The sequence below is a fragment of the Corylus avellana genome, chromosome 8, assembly GCF_965113065.1.
Source record: "Corylus avellana chromosome 8, dhCorAvel1.hap1.2, whole genome shotgun sequence".
Lineage (NCBI taxonomy): Eukaryota > Viridiplantae > Streptophyta > Magnoliopsida > Fagales > Betulaceae > Corylus > Corylus avellana.
Genome location: NC_142497.1, coordinates 3,774,811 through 3,793,598, shown reverse-complemented (window position 1 = coordinate 3,793,598; position 18,788 = coordinate 3,774,811). Strand labels below are relative to the sequence as shown.

The 18,788-nt window shown below is 34.8% G+C and overlaps 3 protein-coding genes across 4 annotated transcripts in view; all 3 read left to right on the top strand.

Annotated features, from left to right (window-relative positions):
• The first annotated feature begins 410 nt into the window (after positions 1 to 410).
• LOC132163890 (protein NRT1/ PTR FAMILY 4.5-like) lies at positions 411 to 10,573 on the top strand. Its single transcript, XM_088519086.1, has 9 exons — positions 411 to 422; positions 557 to 635; positions 749 to 966; positions 1,298 to 1,720; positions 1,803 to 1,927; positions 2,390 to 2,477; positions 2,691 to 3,288; positions 8,141 to 8,148; positions 10,394 to 10,573. Exons 1-9 carry the CDS (start codon positions 411 to 413, stop codon positions 10,571 to 10,573), a joined length of 1,731 nt encoding a protein of 576 aa, XP_088375212.1.
• Positions 10,574 to 12,888: 2,315 nt separating this feature from the next.
• On the top strand, positions 12,889 to 15,695 carry LOC132164006 (early nodulin-like protein 18). Its single transcript, XM_059574411.2, has 2 exons — positions 12,889 to 13,363; positions 15,181 to 15,695. Exons 1-2 carry the CDS (start codon positions 13,057 to 13,059, stop codon positions 15,672 to 15,674), a joined length of 801 nt encoding a protein of 266 aa, XP_059430394.2. The 5' UTR covers positions 12,889 to 13,056; the 3' UTR covers positions 15,675 to 15,695.
• A 1,356-nt stretch (positions 15,696 to 17,051) lies between these two features.
• LOC132163226 (ARM repeat superfamily protein) overlaps positions 17,052 to 18,788 on the top strand; it is a 42,316-nt gene continuing 40,579 nt past the window's right edge. For both annotated transcript variants that reach the window (XM_059573434.2, XM_088518703.1), the window contains exon 1: positions 17,052 to 17,295. In XM_059573434.2, the coding sequence (XP_059429417.2) occupies positions 17,101 to 17,295 (195 nt within the window). In that variant the 5' untranslated portion in view covers positions 17,052 to 17,100. The remainder of the gene's footprint in view (positions 17,296 to 18,788) is intronic.

Genomic DNA, 18,788 nt, shown 5'->3' with positions numbered 1-18,788 from the left:
CAACACTGATCAGGAGAAAGAGATATATACAGCTTCGAGTATTACAAGGCAGGGAATAAAACCAGTTTTTGGATTATTAATTTAGAGTCGTAGAAAGAAGAACTTCTAAAATTTCATAACAAAGTCTAGCAGCTTGGTGTAGTAAATATGGCTAGAATCTGTTGCTCTTCACACTATAAATAGCCTTCAGTCTGTTTTACACTCAAAAGCCACACCCACTTCACAGCAATTTGTATCTTCCTAAGCTAGCTAGCTAGCTAGCTACTAACAACTCTTTTCTCATCAGAAGCTCTAATTTATGGTATGTGTTGAGCCATCCTATTATCAACTCCATACCTTTCTCATGAATTTTTTTTTGGGTATTATTACAATTCCCTTGCAAATTGACGTGACAGTACGTAGTTGTTGAAATGATCGAGAGTGTATGATTGACAAGTCATGCATTTTTACCAATTATGAACTGTCACATGAATTTAAGAAAACCATATAGTAAAAACCATAGTACTCTTAGCAGACTTGCTATCTCATTTGTTGATTATTGCTTTTTTAAATTTAGGATCCAAAGGAAGCATATATGCTCTTCAGCCCATGGGGCAAAAGAAAAGGTGGATTCCTGGCTCGCATGTTCGTTTTTGGTAAGAATGTTCTTAATATTTGAAAATGAAATATAGCAATGCAAGGGTAAAGTACTTACGGATGTGATCCTGCATGGACTAACTGCTCATACTACTGTTTCTGTGATTTGTAGTGTTGGGGGCCTTGGAGAATATGGGATTTGTAGCTAACATGTCAACCATGGTTCTGTATTTTAAGCTTGTCATGCAATTTGATCTATCCGCTTCTTCAAACACTCTTACCAACTTCATGGGTTCAGTTTGGCTTCTCTCTGTCCTAGGAGGCTTCATCTCAGACACTTACTTAAGCCGACTCCATACATGTTTGACATTTGGAACTATGGAAGTACTTGTAAGATTCATTATCTATCCATTACATCTATATTAAAAAAATTTAGGACATAAGAGTGAGGGACAAAGAGATTTTCATTAAAAACACAAATAAAAAGCAAAAGTTTAATTAGGAAATGATTGTGAAATTAATTTGATTATGGGTTAGATAGATATAGGAGTGTTTCAATCATTTTTCCATCTCTATAGTTTATATCAAAACATTTCTTTCAAACTAATTATAGGATCACTTATTTGAATTGGAAGTTTAATGGAATCATTATAACAAAGATGTAATTTGCTCTTTTATTTATCTATCCATTACATCCTTTAATTTATGCTTTCACTTGCAGGCTTTGATGATGGTTACTACTCAAGCTTATGCGAAAGACATGCATCCTGATCCTTGTCGCAAGTCAAGTTGTGTCAAAGGTGGTAAAGCTTCCATGTTTTACACCTCCCTTTGTCTATTAGCACTTGGTGCAGGTGGAGTAAAGGGGTCTATTGCAGCACTTGGTGCTGATCAGTTTGATCGTAAGGAGGAGAGAGGAAAGAAGCACCTAGCAAGTTATTTTAACTGGTTTTTACTAAGTACAACCATTGGATCCATAGTAGGAGTTACTGTGATTGTGTGGGTTAGCATGAACAAAGCTTGGTACTGGGGTTTTTTTATTGGCACGATGGCTGCCCTTGTTGGATTCATCTTTCTTGCTCTTGGAAAGTCCTTCTACAACTTCCAACCCCTAGGGAGAAGCCCTTTTTTGAAGATTGCACAAGTTGCTCTCTCTCTCTCTCTCTCTCTCTAATATACTTAACATATCTCACTATTTCTAAGAATAATTTGCCTCTCTGTTTCAGGTTATAGTGGTTGCAATTAGAAACAGAAGGTTGTCAATACCAAAAAATACTGATGATCTGTATGAGATCAATGATGAAGATAGAGATCCATCTGAAGAAAAGCTTTCACATACTAGCCAATTCAGGTAATGGTATTGATAGAAATCTACACTGTTAAGGGAATTGTTCAAGCAAAAGAATTCTCCGCTTCGGGTAGGAGAACGCCACAATAACTCATTTTGGGTAGAAGAGACTACAAAAATCCACTCAGGGCAAAAAAATACCACAGATTCACAATTTTTTTTTATTAACAACAAGATGGCCTTTAAATAATATACAATAGGATGTCACCTAAATTGATAAGAATTCATAATTAATCCTAATGCTAATTTTAAATAACCAAATTTCTTCTATCCGTATGTAGAAACTTCACTCCTAAATGGTAAAGCTCTCAATTGCAGTCATCACATCCAAATTTTGTATAATTTTTTATTAGGATTATTCTTGGCAGTACTACAATTTGAGGCCCAAAATTTTAGTTTTGCTCTTCTTAATGCCTATGAATGAATGATTCCAATATGCCAATGTGACTGCTTTTACTGAACCAGGTTACTTGATAAAGCTGCTATTCTTCATGAAGGCATGACTCCAGAGCCATGGAAAGTTTGCACAGTTACCCAAGTTGAAGAAGTCAAGATCCTATGTAACGACCTAGGGAAAAGCGCTAGCCACATCTGCGCTATTACTCCAAAAGGACTAGTCAATTTGGAGTTTCCCTAGAATTCATTATAAAGCCCAGTTTCACCTAGTAACTAGGCAATGTGGGACTTAGCACCCAGACTATCTTTATAAACTACCCACTCTATGTGGGTTTCTTCTCATCTTTCCAATATGGGACCGAGGTGTTACATCCTAACAAGGATGCTGCCCATTATAGCAAGCACAATTATCATGAACACATGCATGGCACAGCTGCAAACATTCTCAGTGCACCAAGGGTACTTCACGGATCCCTATATTGGCTCATACAAGTTCCCTACAGCATCAATACCAGTAATACCACTGGTTTTCATGTCCATCCTCAAACCCATCTACGAGTTTGTCGTCGTCCCTTTCGCTCGAAAGCTTACCGGCCATCCATCCGGCATCACACAGCTTCAACGAGTTACAGTGGGACTCGTTCTCTCTATTATTTCAATGGCTGTAGCAGGCATTGTAGAAGTGAAGAGAAGGAACCAGGCCAACAAAAACCCCTTGCAGCCCATAAGCCTATTCTGGCTTTCCTTCCAATACGGCATTTTTGGAATTGCTGACATGTTCACCATTGTGGTACTACTGGAGTTCTTCTACAAGGAAGGTCCATCAGGAATGAGATCACTGTCTACTTCATTCACCTACTTGTCTCTATCTTTCGGCTACTTCTTGAGCAGTATATTCGTCGACCTTGTAAACTCAATCACCAAGAGGATTACTCCAAGCAAACAAGGTTGGCTGCATGGAGATAACTGTAAGAAATTCCATTTAAGTATGTCCCTTTATGTCACATATATTATTGTAATTATAAAATTACGGTGTTCAATATTCTATTCCAATTTGAAGCTTATTATGTCAATCAAATATTCTGAATTAAATCACTGATTTAATTCTTGTGGAACAAGTATTTGATTTAATTAATGATTTAATGTTTGTGGAATCAATTAGCTGTATTGATTGATTTTTTATTCCTTGATGGGAGGAATAATTAAGGTAACAGCTCTAATTGAGGGTCCCCTGACCTACCTATAAATAAGGCCTGTGTATTCCATCAATTGGCACTCACTGGTAGGCATAGGTCAGAAGAACCTCTCAATAAATATTTTTTGTTTTCCAGATTTGTTTCTGTGAAGCTGTTCTTCAATTGGCTTGAGCAAAGCAATGGCCGGAGGTACATATATATATATTAAATTATTTCCGCTGCTAATTTTATTGTTAATTAGCATTTAATATATATTGAATTCTTACATGTAGTATCAGAGCCTTCTCTAGGCTATATTTGCTCGGTCTAGCATTATTATATGTCTACTGTTGATATATTTGTTTCAATGATTATTAAAACAAAATGAAACATACAGGTAAAATAAGGCACGCAATTCTAACAATGTTTGAGAGTTTTATATTTGAATTGTTTTGCAAATACTACCTTGTTTTTTTGATTCAAACAACACTTTTGACCAAACCACCATTAGACCCATATTGGGTGCCACCAGAGCACTAGTAAGAAAGTAACAGTAGGATACGGTGAAGCATTGAGAAAGATAATTTGGAGTTTCTTTGCAACTCTAAAGTAATGCTTGTTGACGGGACCCAGAAGGCATGCTGCCGGACCAAAGGAGTTCCGTGAACCGGGAAGACTTCCTCTGGTTGATATCCAACATTGTTCATAAAATTCCCCAGGCTTCTCATTTTATAATGGTTTATACTCGTGGCTATACTTTCCCAATCGAGTTTCGTACCCCACAGAGGCCACCGACGTGCACCTTGGTAGCCGAATCAGTGGCCATGGCGTCACAGTTTCCCCTGCCGTTAGCGGCGTTCTGCCGCGTACAGTGAGGAGCGATCCATCACGGCCGCCCATGAAGAATGACGGTGGCATCCCTACACGGGTTGTCTGCCGTCTGGCTGGAGCGCCGGCCCTTGGTGGCCGGCGCATGAGGAACGGCGGCGGCGCATGAGGAAGAAGGGGAAGGGGTGGCGGCGCTAGGGATTGGGTATTTTCGGATTGGGGAAAATATGATCCGGGTAGGGTTTCAAACCCATAAGGAAACCGGGTCTAGTGGTTTGGGCCATTGGGTATGGGCTTTATTTTACCCAAACCCAATTCAGTTTAAAAAAAAAAAAAAGTTTATTAAGTGGGCTAACCCGATTGGGCCAACCCAATACAGAAACCAAAGGCTGACCCAATAAGGAAGCCCAACCTGATAACCCATTCAGTTTAAAAAAAAAAAAAAAAAAGGGGAGAAACAAGTTTTGGGCTTATTAGGTTTAGAACTTGGGTTCTTAAGGTATAAAGGGCCTAAGGTCACTTCAAGACCATTAGGCTATTCATGTTATTATGCTTTTATGTTGCATTTTTATTCATCTTATGATTTAAATTGTTCAGTATTAAATTATTGTTTCTTTAATGCATGAACTTAAGGATATATTTATTCTTTTAATTGTTTAAATATAAATTGTTTGATGCCTGGACCTGAGAATAATTAACTAAGCCTCATGTGTTGGTGAATGTTTATGGTACTATCCAAAATTGCAATCGGAAAGCTCTGGCAAGGTAAGTCTTGGGACTTAAGTGTGCCGTTGTGCGCCCCCTCACTTATCTGGGACACTATCCGGTTGTACTTTGGAAAAATACTATTTACCCACTAATATGATGGTTTTGTCTTTTATTCTTGGAAACTTTATTTGTGACATCTATACAGTTATTGGATGTTAATGAAGTAGTGATTATCATAATAATTTTGGGAGAGTCACAGCATCCCGATTTTATAATGATAATTGCATCAAGATCATATATGTGAACTTCATAAGGAAAATTAACATCCTGTTGTAATTAATTCATAAATTTAATTACTAATCCCCACAGGGACGTTATTATTTTTATGATTTAATTAGAATAAGATAATAAATTTAACTTTAAAAATAAAATTTCTCTTAGGCCCACAGGTACGGAGAATTTTATTTATTAATGTTAAATTTATTAGTCCTATTAAAGAGTAAATTTCATGCGTGATGCAACCTTTGCCCACAGGTAGGTTGAAATTTACTATTAAATTAGCATTGGTTAATTTAAATAAATTCGATGTTAATGAAGTCGTAATTGTCATAATAATTTTTGGGAGAGCCACAGCATCCCGATTTTATAATGATAATTGCATCAAGATTATATATATGAACTTCATAAAGAAAATTAACATCGTGTTGTAATTAATTCATAAATTTAATTTGCCAATCCCCACAGGGACGTTTTTATTTTTATGAGTTAATTAGAATAAGATAGTAAATTTAACATTGAAAATAAAATTTCTCTTAGGCCCACAGGTACGGAAAATTTTATTTATTAATGCTAAATTTATTAGTCTTATTAATAAAGAGTAAATTTCATGCGTGATGCACCTTTGCCCACAGGTAGGTTGAAATTTACTATTAAATTAACATTGGTTAATTTAAATAAGGTTATTTCATAGCATTAAAGTATATAATTTTTCTTGGTTAATGGATGTATTCCTACTGCTTTAATTATTAGTATTTTATGTTCCAATAATTCTTAGTGGTAATTTTTCCTGACTGAAAAGAAAAATGTGTTTTTCACTTTGGGGTGTTTGGAGATTGAATTGGCGTTTCGTGTGGAAGAATCACCTTCTCCCACGGAATCAAGTACGCCACATGAGATTATTAAACATGAACGATTGTAGTAATTTAAATCGCTTAAGTTTCAACGTTCATGAAATCTCATATCAAGGAAAGCATTAGGGTTTTATTCCTTAATGTTTTAAGGCCAAAGAAAGGTCATTGAGGAACATTTAGTGAGTTCCAATAAGGCTTTGGTCTGCACCCTAATAGAAAAGCTTTAAAGTAAAACCTTTTACAGTTTCAAAATGTGCTTGAGCACATTATGGAAATGAAGGACATAACAGCTCATTATAAAGTCCCTAAAGGTTGAGTTTTTGAGTCATTATGGTCAATTTTATTCTCTCATCTAAATATGATATTTTTTCAAATATCTTGTGGCACACATAAGGATAACTGATCAATTAAGGAATTTCTGATCATGTGTGTTCAAGAAGATGAGAGATTAAGACATGAGAATCCAGAAAGTTACTCATGTTGAGGGAAAGACCTTTATAGGCAACCATGTCCAATAGTTGATGAATGAGAACAAGGTGCCAACAAAGTGTTATGGCAATTAAGATACTTGTTTTTCTCACACTAAGAAAAATTATGGGCATATAAAGAATGATTGCATAAAGTATTATAAATGACTTAAAATAAAGGTAATCTCATACACCTAGTGTGTCATGAATCTCTTTTATTGACTCTCCTAAGGACTATGTGGATTGAATTTGGTTTAGCGGTCCACGTTGTCAACATAATGCAGGGTTTTCTAAATAATACTTATTTACAATTGGAGGTTGTTAGGATCTATAGATTAATTTTAAAAATTCAGTTATGTCATTTTGACCTTAATAATGTTTTTATATATTCCACAATTCTTTTAGAAATTTAATTTCTATTTTAGTTTGTTAAAATCAAATTTGAATATTGTTAAAATTTTTTGGGTGGAATATTAAATTAATGGTCTATTTAAAATTGATCTAGATCCCAATTTTTGGAAAAGTTAATCCTTGCATATAAATGTTGACATAAAGCAGAGTCATATGAATGAGAAAATCCTCTATGTTATGGCATTGGAGATTGGAATATATCTCTATAAAGAATAAAAGGTCGATAAATGATAGAGTTTTTATGACTCTTGAAATTTATTACCTTTGGTATTTATGTGGATTGCATTAAGGAAAAGCAGACCAACTATACCAATAAAGGTGCCAACAAAAGGATTTTTTAAATTCTTGAGATCATGTACAAGTGTAACCTTTTCCATACTTCTTGCCTCAATGGTTAGAGATATCCTATCTCTTCCGGTAATAACCATATAAGGTTTATGTATCTCTATCTTCTAAATCATAAGGTTTGGGCATTAATGCTTCCAGTACCTATAAGGTAGAAGTAGAGAAACAAAAACAAAATAAAATCAAGATCGTAAGATCTGATAGAGGCAGATAGTATTATGGTAGGTACACGAAAATGGGACATGAAAGGTAATGTTCTATTCTCCTAATGGAGTGAAGCCTTGAAAACCGCTGTGTATACATTTAACTCGATTCCATTCAGAATTGTCCATAAGACACCTAAATTAAGGAATGAATGGAACCAAGTTCAAATTATTTACACATATGGGGTTGTCTTGCTGTAGTGAGGATTTATAATCCACACCTAAGGTAATTAGCTTCAAGGACAACTAGCGAAATTTTATAGGTTATATAGTAAACTTCAAGGGGTTTAGGCTTTACTGTTCTTCATTTAATCCTAGAATTGTTGAGTCTAATATTCAAAATTTCTAGAGGACGTTGAACTTAGTAGGAGTGCTTATTCTCAAGGGATTGAATTAGAAGAAGCACAAGAGTTGACTGAAGCCCCTTCACATGAAGGGTGTTTGACTGTGCTTAAGCAAAATCAAATTGATTATCTTCAAGCACAATTGGTTTCAGAACAGTCAACTCATAAGAAACAAGTTCAGAATGAACCTACTCAGACTTTGTCAAAAGTAAATGAAGTAGGATTAAGAAGATTCTCTAGAATAAGGCGACCAACAATCTCTAGTGATTATGTTGTATACTTCCAGGAATCTGATTTTTATGTCGGACCTAAGGACGATCCAAAATTTGTTTTCACATCTTTTTGGGTGGAGATAACTTCACATTGTGTTTCAATGCCATGAAGGAGGAGATGAAATCTTTGGCTAAAATTCAAGTCTGCAATCTTGTTGACTTACCAAAGGGAGTTGTAGCCATAGGCTGCAAATGGGTTTATAAAACCTAAAAGGATGCTTCCGGGTAATGTTGAACGATATAAAGTTAGACTTGTAGCCAATGATCTTACTCAAAAGGAAGGCATTGATTATCATGGTATGAGTAGCTCATTTTGTTTTAGAGCTATATCAAAAGGATGTGAAAAACAATTTTCCTGAATAAGGATCTTAAGGAGGAGGTGTACATAAGACAACTTAAGGGGTTTTATTAATAACAGTCAGAAAGCTTGCAAATTAAGGATATCTATTAATGGACTAAGATATGTCTCTCATCAATGGTATACAAAAATTTTACAAGGTTATTACCTCACATGGGTTTATTGAGAACCTTGTTAATCATTGAATATACCTTAAGGTCAGTGGGAGTAAAGTTACATTTCTTTTAGTCCTGTATATAGATAATATTTTGCTTGCAAGCATTAATTTAGGTTTGCTACATAAAGTTCATCTCACTAAAGTTTTGGGAGAGATTCAGAATGAAGAACTATGAATCTTCAGTAGCACCTATTATTAAGGGGGATAATGTCCCAAAATGTATTGGAACAAAGGCAGATATTCCATGTGTATGCACAGGTCTACATTAGACCTGACATTGAAATAGCAGTTGGACTATTGGGTCAATATAGTATTGTGGAATATGCAATAAACCAAGAACTACAGATACACTTACCATTTGGTGGTGTTTATTCAAGTTTGATTTTTGCTAAATGTGTAGATAGTAGATAATCAACTTCAGTATATATGTACTGAAGATGCAGTATTTGCTACATCTACCATGAAAGTAAAAGTCATTACATGCTGTGAATTAAGTACACAGGCATTATGGTTGAGACATTTTTGTTAAAGGTCTCAAGATTGTCGATTTTATAGTTAGACCCAAAAAGATCTTCTGAGTTAATTCTACTGCAGTTATCTTTTCTAAGAATAAACTGCGTAGAAGCAGAAGTATGTATATCGACATAAAGTATTACTATGAAAGAGAACATTAAGTGACAAATAAGTGTCTATTGAGCATGTAAGTATTGAATTGATGATTGTAGATCCCATGACTAAAGATTTACCGGTAAAGAAAGTATAAAGTCATGTGGAATATATGAGATTCATTAATTCATTTGTGCTTAGTTTCTCTTTAATTGGTCTATAGACATAAAAGTTATGTTATAAAGATTTTTGTGCGCATATATATATTATTTTTATCCGTGGGGATAAAATTAAAGTTGGACCCGAATGACTTATAGGAAGTTCATTCATAAAGTACATTATCCATAAAGTACTCATTTAGGGAGATATTACATATCGTGATACATGGAAGGGACAGCTTATCATATAAAAGCTTTACCGCCATGATTCGTGTGTGGTATTCCTTGAATGAGTGGGAGGATTCCATGAATGGTTGGAATAGATAAAGTATTGGCCAAATCATAGAACTGAACACCATAAGGAATTTATGTGTCATAAGGGCCAAGTGGGAGAATGTAAGAAATTCCATTTAAGTATGTCCCTTTATGTCACATATATTATTGTAATTATAAAATTACGGTGTTCAATATTCTATTCCAATTTGAAGCTTATTATGTCAATCAAATATTCTGAATTAAATCACTGATTTAATTCTTGTGGAACAAGTATTTGATTTAATTAATGATTTAATGTTTGTGGAATCAATTAGCTGTATTGATTGATTTTTTATTCCTTGATGGGAGGAATAATTAAGGTAACAGCTCTAATTGAGGGTCCCCTGACCTACCTATAAATAAGGCCTGTGTATTCCATCAATTGGCACTCACTGGTAGGCATAGGTCAGAAGAACCTCTCAATAAATATTTTTTGTTTTCCAGATTTGTTTCTGTGAAGCTGTTCTTCAATTGGCTTGAGCAAAGCAATGGCCGGAGGTACATATATATATATTAAATTATTTCCGCTGCTAATTTTATTGTTAATTAGCATTTAATATATATTGAATTCTTACAATAACTTGAATGATAACAAGTTGAATCTTTTTTATTGGTTCCTAGCCATTCTTAGCACCCTCAACTTTGCAAACTATCTCTATTGGGCGTCATGGTACAAGTACAAGAAAGACACTTCTGCAGAGTCAGGGACAAATCTAAGACACAGAATGGATCGATCCTGCCATGACAATGAAGAAACAACTCAGATTTTGAAATAAACGATTGCACCTCTGACTGAAGAACCAGATGAGAAGCTCATGAATTCCTTTCTTTAATAATACAATGTACTACTATATATGAGGTTTAAATAAAAAAAGATATAGAAATGTGTGCACCTCATGAACTCTGTTTGTTAGAATAATACAATAATAATTTTGTTCTCTCTCCATAGCATGTATAAGCCACTTATGAGAATTATACATACCTCCATTAATTTGGAGATAAACTTTCAATATATGCTTGATGAAATTCTTGTAAATGCCCTGAAAGTGCATAATAATACTCGTGTTGTGTATGTAGAGAGACTATAACTCTCAACTCTAATTTTTGCATATTAACTGAATGAAGTTTAATGGGCCAACTTCACTTCTATATAGGGTGAGAATAAATAACTTATTCATGTGTTCACAAAAATTGACCTATTCCATTATGGACCTAAAACTAAACAAATGACTATGTTAGTCCACCCAAAATGAATAAATACAACACTATTACCATATAGGCGTGACATATATTTTGGCATCCCACAAATCACTTTTATGCAATCTTTGAAAAGGTGGTCTAGGATGACTTTCATGGTGGTTTGAGATCTTCTAATTGAAATCTACTTGGGTTATTCATTGGAAAAAGTCTTGCAAAACAAGTTATTAATTGAAGTCATAGTATCATAGCTGATTGGAATGAGGAAGAAGATACATATCCCTAATTAAAGATATTAAACTGGTCATATCACAAGCTCAAAAATGACATCAAACATGAGGGATGTAAGTAATTTTTGTAGCATTTTTCATTGTAAGTCATTGTCAAGGTATAGTAGTAATGCCCCGTGAAAATTATAATATTGCATAATTACCCTTGGAGTTATAAATCTCAATTAAAATTATTTTGAGAAATTTACAAGATTTCAAATGGTACATCTTTTTCCAGCAAAATTCTAGACCATTTGCTTTACACTCTGCTGAACTTTCACTATAGACAACTCTGTTTTTATTAATGTCAGAATTTAGAGGTCAGTATTATCCCACGTAAGGACATTGTTATAATGACACCAGTGGCAGTGAGGCAATATTATTGTGTGATGGGCTCCTCAGGGCTCATAGAAAGGAAACATGGGACATGCTTATATAATTCTTTCATAGGAAACCAGACCATACTAAATGGTTTAGTTTTCAAATAGCTGGAAAATTAACAACCAACCACAAAAAGGAAATAAATAAAAGAAACAAAATTAATTAGATGTCTTTATGTTTTCATGTACATATTATTATATATTACATATGCAGGAAAGAAAAGAAAAGAAAAGAACAAAAACATCAAAGAGTATCAATCAATCACATGAATTAGGATGCAAAAAGCAATGATACAGCTGCTATCACATGTTTGCAGATTCGTCTTCCACCCAGACAATCTTCCTTCACCACACAACCTACTTTGATATAATCCAAAAAAGGAAAGCAAAAATATTTGCCAGTGACTGTTAAGACTATTAACTGCACACATCAGTACAACAGTTTTTTTTTACCAAGTAAAAATATATGGGAAAAATATAATTTAGCCCTCCAAATTACCTATCATTTTTATTTTAACTTCTTAATGTTCAAAAAGTGATAAAGTAGTCCTCCAAACTATCAATCAGTTGCAATTTTGCTACTCCATTAGTCATTACTGTCAAATAGGATGGAAAATTCAATACTACATCATTTTGACAAGGTTAAGTTACGAAAATACCCTTTTAGAAAAAATTCAATTTAAAAAATGCCCCTCAAAACGACGTCGTTTTGAGGAAAAAAAAATGGTGGTTTAGGGATGGCTCGCCGGCCACCCCATAGGCCATGGGGGTGGCCGGCAAGCCACCCCTAAACTACCCTTTTTTTTTTTTTTTTTTTTTTTTTTCAAAACGACATCATTTTTTGTGGGCATTTTTTAAATTGATTTTTTTGAAAGGACATTTTAGTAACTTAACCTCAAAAAATAATGTCATTTTGCATTTTTCATCCTATTTGACGGTGTTGACTAACGGAGTGGTTAAATTGCAATTTTTTGATAGTTTAAGGGCTATTTTATCACTTTTTAAATATTAGAGGGTTAAAATAAAAATGATTGGTAATTTGAGAGCTAAATTATATTTTTCTCAAAATATATTAAAAAAACTCAAAAAAAAAAAAAACAAATAAATAAATTCAAAAGCAACCTCAAAAACAACCAAAGGAGGCCTTATTTCATGACAAGTTAGATGCAGTCCATGCGTTTCTATAGACCAGTTCAAAAAGTAGTTTGTCATTTTTTACAGCTTCTGTATGCATGTCGGTGCGTTCAAGTGGATGTCATTCTATGTTAGGAAAGCAACCAAAACATAGCATATTAGTATGTAGAGATTTTATTCAAACATAGTAAAAGAAAGTAACCAAAAATGATTAGGACAGGTTTAAAGAAGGGGGAGTATTTTGGTAATTTGCTATAAAAGCAGAGTTGTCTTCTGTAGATGATAGATAGAGTTGAGCTGCTACTGTGTCAGCACTGCAGTGCCATTGTTTTTATTCCTCGGAAGCTCTTAACAACCAGAAGTTCACAAACCCCAAGAAGAATGGAACAGAGAAGGTACTCTGTGGGTCTTCTGTTCTTCATTCTCTCTTGTTCTGTTCTTCTCTCATTTTCAGGATCTTCTGTTGAGGCCTACAAGAACTACACAGTGGGTGATGCTTTGGGTTGGTATGACAAATTGGGGAAGCCAAGTGTCAATTACCAGAAATGGGTTGCTGGCAAGAACTTCAGCTTGGGAGATTTCCTCAGTAAGCACCCAAAACCATCACTTGCAAAATCTGCTTGCTTCTACTTCTTCTCTGTTTATTTCTCTTTTTACAGCTTGTGGTAACACATATTTCATACTGACTAGTTACCACCTTTTCTTGGAGTTTTTTTCCTTTCAGTCATGCCTGCAACCTGTGCATTTTTAGTGAATTTCTATTAACTATATCTGATATTTGAAGTAATCCATAGAATTTATATAATTTCTGTCCCAGATTTACAAAATTTCAATAACTCTAGTTAGATGTAGATCTAATCCTGAAGTTTTCAAGTTTACAACTGTTTTTTCAATGTTATTACGTATTAGACTTCCTTACCAAATTAATGGAATATGAAGTCAAGAGACCTCTCCAAAATTTTCTGATATTATAATCAAAATTCCATGTTTTGGTTAGTTTTTTTGTTCTTCTTTTCCTACTCCATACTATGATACCAGAAGTAATTTCCATATTTTGGTTAGTTTTCCTTTTCTTTTTTCTTTTTTTCTTTTGAAAAGTTGAGTTGAGTTGGGAAAAGAAATCTTGGGGTTCACTTCTCCTCCTCCTTTTCTTCTGGAAATGCATGCACATTACATCTGTGTACAACTTTCTGTTAGTCTCACATTATCTCTGCCAAAAAAGAGGGAGCAGAGCTGTGGAGTAGTGTTTTCTAGTACACATGGTGTTGCTTTTCCCAATGTCACATAGAAGTTAGTAGAAGAGCCTAGCTGAAGAAAAGAAGCACTAAGAAAAGAGCACATGTGATGTTACATGTTGTACTTTTACATGAGACTTGCACATGAAACTCAGCTGTAGTGGGATACCTTTTATTTACTCTCTACGCTCATTAAAACCATTAAGAACACCTTTATAAAATAGGTGTAATAAATGAGTGTAAAGTAATTTTATAAGTAAAGAGTTATTTTTTAGGTTACTTTTTCTTCTCTGTTTAATTAGGGTATAATGGGTATTGTTAGCTCTTAAAGCTTCAGTTTGAGAAAAAATAAATAAATGGAGTTGCATAAAGAATTAACATAATTACATACACATGAAAAAAAAAAAAAAAAAAAAAACCCTTTCCATCGGGTCAGATAGATTGGTTTGTCGGTAAACACTTTCTTTTCTTGCAAGTATTCTCTGCAACCCCCCACCACCCCCTTTTTTTCTCCTTTGGTAGGCGACTGTCGGCAACTCCAGTAAAGGCCATTTCTGTGTAAAATGAACAAAAGCATGTCGAGTCTAAAATACCATTATGAAGAATAAAAATTATACCGGTAATTTCACTTGCCCCCATGAAGTTACGCGTCTTTTGCAAACACTCCCAAATGTTCAAAGTCTCTGACTTTGGTATATCGAACTTTGATTTCCTTCCACCTTTTCCCTTCCGTTAAGATTTTCTGTTAAATCCTAATGGAAATGTGTGAAATTACTAAAATACCCTTACGGAAATTACTCATTTCATCGTTTAATTTAACTGCAATATGTAATGAAAGAGGAAAAATGGAAGGAAATCAAAGTTTGATACACCAAAGTGAGAGACTTTGAATATTAGGGGAGTATTTGAAAAAGGCGCGTAACTTCATGAAGGGTAAGTGAAATTTCTCCAAAATTATATTATTAGCTCTTTTGGTTAAGCACATATAAAACCTCGACTGTGCCACCAATAAAGATGATAATTCGTGTTAGTGTATTGAGTTTAGATTGTGTTAAGATATAAGTATAAAGATTATATAGATCAATTTTAATTCAACTCATTTAATTAACGTGTTAGACTCATTAATTATAATGCTCTCTTAATGTAAATTTTCATTTTCTTAATGCAGTTTTCAACACGGATAATAATCATTCAGTTGTGCAAACATATAACTTGACCACCTACAAACTTTGTGATTATGACGATGCACAAGAAAACGACACCACCCAATGGTCTAGCTCCGATCCATCAGCCACCAGCCCACATCCAGACTCGGTGGCAGTTCCTCTGCTCAAAGAAGGGATGACATATTTCTTTTCAGGTGATTACGATGGTGAACAATGCAAGAATGGGCAGCACTTCAAAATTAATGTCACTCATGGACAAGGGTTGCCGGCGAGCTTGAAAAACCCTTATGAAGAATCCCCCGGACCGATAAGTCCCAGTGCCGGCGATGACGAATCGGTACCGGATTCTACTGTTCCATCCAATTTTGATCACCCCCTACAGCAAAGTGATGATCAAGAAGCATCTGGGTCTGTCTCATTATCAACTTATTGGAAGCTCATGGACAGGACAATAAATGGGATTTTGGTTTTGTTAGGGCTTGTTTGTTTGTTATGAAGAAAAGGTTGAATTCTTTCATTTAAGTTCCATTTTTTTTTTCCTCAAAGTTTCATTGAGACATGTTTGTGTGTTAGAGAATAATTTTACTATTGTATTGTATATCAAATAATTTATAAACAATAATGCACTTCTGGGTTTGATAGAAAAGCAAAATGGGTCAATCATTTGAACTGAATATTATATTGGGGAGTACTCTATGAGAATTAATAGGGACAATCACATGGATGAATTGGTTGGTAGAGGTTCCATAATTGAAGTAATACATTTTATTGAAACAGTTGGGTTTGTTTGTTCAATCAAGCCAATTATAAATTATTTTGGTAGCTAGAGTCCTACAGTCATTATCACTTATCAAATTTTAAGATGGCCAAACCAAATGACAGTTGGCTTTGCCCCTTCTGACGGGTATTATATTTATATTTTATAATTATTTAATAATATTAACGTGACATTCTAAAAATTATTTATTTATTTTTTTAACAATGATTAATTTAAAAGTTACTTGGAAAGTGCCCATCAATATACTGGTGGGTGATTGCATGTAAATTTCCCCAACAACCAATCTTGACATGCGCAAGTTCAACCACTCAATGTCCATTAAAAACATAATTAAGCTGTTAGGTGGTAATTAAGGATATGTTTGGATTTGCAATTTAAAAAAGTGCGATTTAAAAACATGATTTTTTAAAATGCAGTTAAGCACTTGACACAATCGCAGTTTGACTTTTAAAATCGCAGTTTTGTGTGTTTTCAAAAAAGTATGCTTTTATCGGCGATTTGAAAACACCGAATTTATGAAATTTTCAAATCGCAATATTTTAAAAACACAATTCTAAATAATCTATTTTATGCGATTTGGCTTAAAATCGTATTTTTTTGTCTATAAAATCACAATACCAAATGCAATTTAAAAGGAATGTTTTCGTTTTTGCTCGTCTCTTGTAAGACAAGAGATAAGTAATTGAATATGTGAGATCTAATGTAAGTCCGATAATGATGAATTTACAAAAGAGATGAGTTATAAATGAATGTGTAACATCTCTCGAGTCTCGATAATTAGTGTCCTATGTTCTTCAGATTTTGATGCGGGCTGGGCATTGAATTTAGGGCCCAACGATACAAAGTAGTTGCAGTTGGGAAGCAGAAGCCCAATCTTGAACTGAAAATACCTCAATGCCTCGTTTAAGCTCACTTCCAAAAAGGTCCATGGAGAATGGATACCCATGTGTGCACCTGTTACGCTATGAACGAAGAATGGGCCTGCAGAAGCCCACTCGAACACGAAGCAACCCATCAGGCCCACAGAGGTACTTTCTAGTTTCTACTTTCTACAAGTACAAACTACTTGACTTGAGGAAGGGGGAACTCAGAATTCTCAACCCTCTTCTGGGCTTCGTTCTCTTGGTTTGAAAAAGAACAAGAAATGGCGGAGTCGTCATCGTCGTCTTCCATTTCGGGAACACCTGCAAAATCCGATGCCGAAATAGAAGAGATGTTGGATCGAATGCTGACTCGTTTGGCTCTCTGCGACGACTCCAAACTCCAACCTTTGCTCTCCAAGCTTCTCCCCTTCACCATTTCCTCCCTTTCCTCTCAATCCCCACTCGTCCGCAACAAGGTTTCTTCTTTCTCTCTCCCTCTCTATAAATACTTACACATACAGATACATGCTGTCTATGTATATTAGCGTTGGTTGAGATTATTTGATTTGTATGAACTATGCTGTGTGTAGTTTCTGCTGGGTTTGTTGGTATTATCTAATTTGTGGGAAATTTTTCTTCTTTTAGAATTCATACTATTGGGATTGTTTTTTACTATTATAGCTAGTTTTCTCACTCGCTAATGTCAAAATTTGCGGTTTTTCTTTTGGCAATATTAACAATTTCGTATTCATACTGAGGCTATATATCTGATATGGGTCAGGATGTTCAAGGTTGGCAGATAGATGCTGCAACTCCAGTACATTAGACTGTGTGGAGGTGTACTATTTTTACAAAATTAAACTAAAACGTGAAATTATAAGAATTTCTTGACGCTGGTAGACATTAGCTGGTTGGCGACCTCACTTCTGTTGCATATCTTGCTATGCATAAAGTTTGGGGAGTGGGAAGATATTGCAATGGCATTAATTCCACCATACATACTAACATATTCATTTGAGCTTGGATGCTATTTTAGGGGCAATTGTAATGTGCTTAAGTAGCTTGCAATAAGCTATTAGTGCTTTGTGTTGCCTCAGTAACATGCCAAAATTGCACTTTCTATTATCGCCCTAGATTTTTTGTTGCCAATAAATCTCATCCATCTTAGAAATTTTCTGATTCCGATTGAGGCTCTTTCTTGCTAGACCTTTCATCTTGAGACAACCCTCCACCTCTTTCCTTCACATCTAATTGCAGAATCTCATCTAAGATCTCCTTCTTATTAACTCCTTGTTCCCTGAACGCCTTTCTATTCTTGGCTTTCAGGTCTTCTTTTAAAGCTTTTCAAACAAGAAACTAGGTAGATTATGAACATCTATTCTGTTATTCCTGAACTGTCAACAAAACACTCCCTTGCAGCCACATGTTTTCGAATTTGAAAGCCCTCTTTCCTCTTTTTAAATCCCCACAACCAAGAAAAATGGGATGATGATCTGATATAGGTCATGGAAGATTATGCTGTATCGTATCTGCAAGTAATGTTCCCATTCCAATGAAGCTAAGAATTTATTAATGCATGGCATTGATGGTGGATCTTGATTGTTCGTCCAAATGAAAGAATCAGCTTCAACAAAACTAACAACATTTAATTTCGAGATAAAAGCAAAACATTCATTCATGGTGGTAGCAAACTTATCGTGCCAATTATTTCACTAGGAAATTGAATTAATGCTGAAATTCCTACCAAGCACCAAGCACCAAGCAACCCTCTATCTATCTAAAAGCTTCTCTCAATTTGTTCCACAAGTTACCTGACCTTGTCATCAACCAGCCCATAAGGCCCACAAGGGGTCAAATTTAATCACATTTTTAATCGAGGACATTGAGAAGTTCTCTGTATGACATCTACCATCTCTACCACCTATTAATCCCGCATTAATGACATACCATCGGCATCAAGATGCATCCG

What these genes read in the sequence shown, in the direction of transcription:
- LOC132163890 (XM_088519086.1), top strand. An exon ending in GGCTCGCATGTTCGTTTTTG is followed by an intron (nt 636 to 748) that starts GTAAGAATGTTC and finishes TGTGATTTGTAG; the next exon opens with TGTTGGGGGCCTTGGAGAAT. An exon ending in CTTTTTTGAAGATTGCACAA is followed by an intron (nt 1,721 to 1,802) that starts GTTGCTCTCTCT and finishes TCTCTGTTTCAG; the next exon opens with GTTATAGTGGTTGCAATTAG.
- LOC132164006 (XM_059574411.2), top strand. Translation starts at nt 13,057, where the DNA reads ATGATAGATAGAGTTGAGCTGCTACTGTGTCAGCACTGCAGTGCCATT. An exon ending in CAGCTTGGGAGATTTCCTCA is followed by an intron (nt 13,364 to 15,180) that starts GTAAGCACCCAA and finishes TTCTTAATGCAG; the next exon opens with TTTTCAACACGGATAATAAT.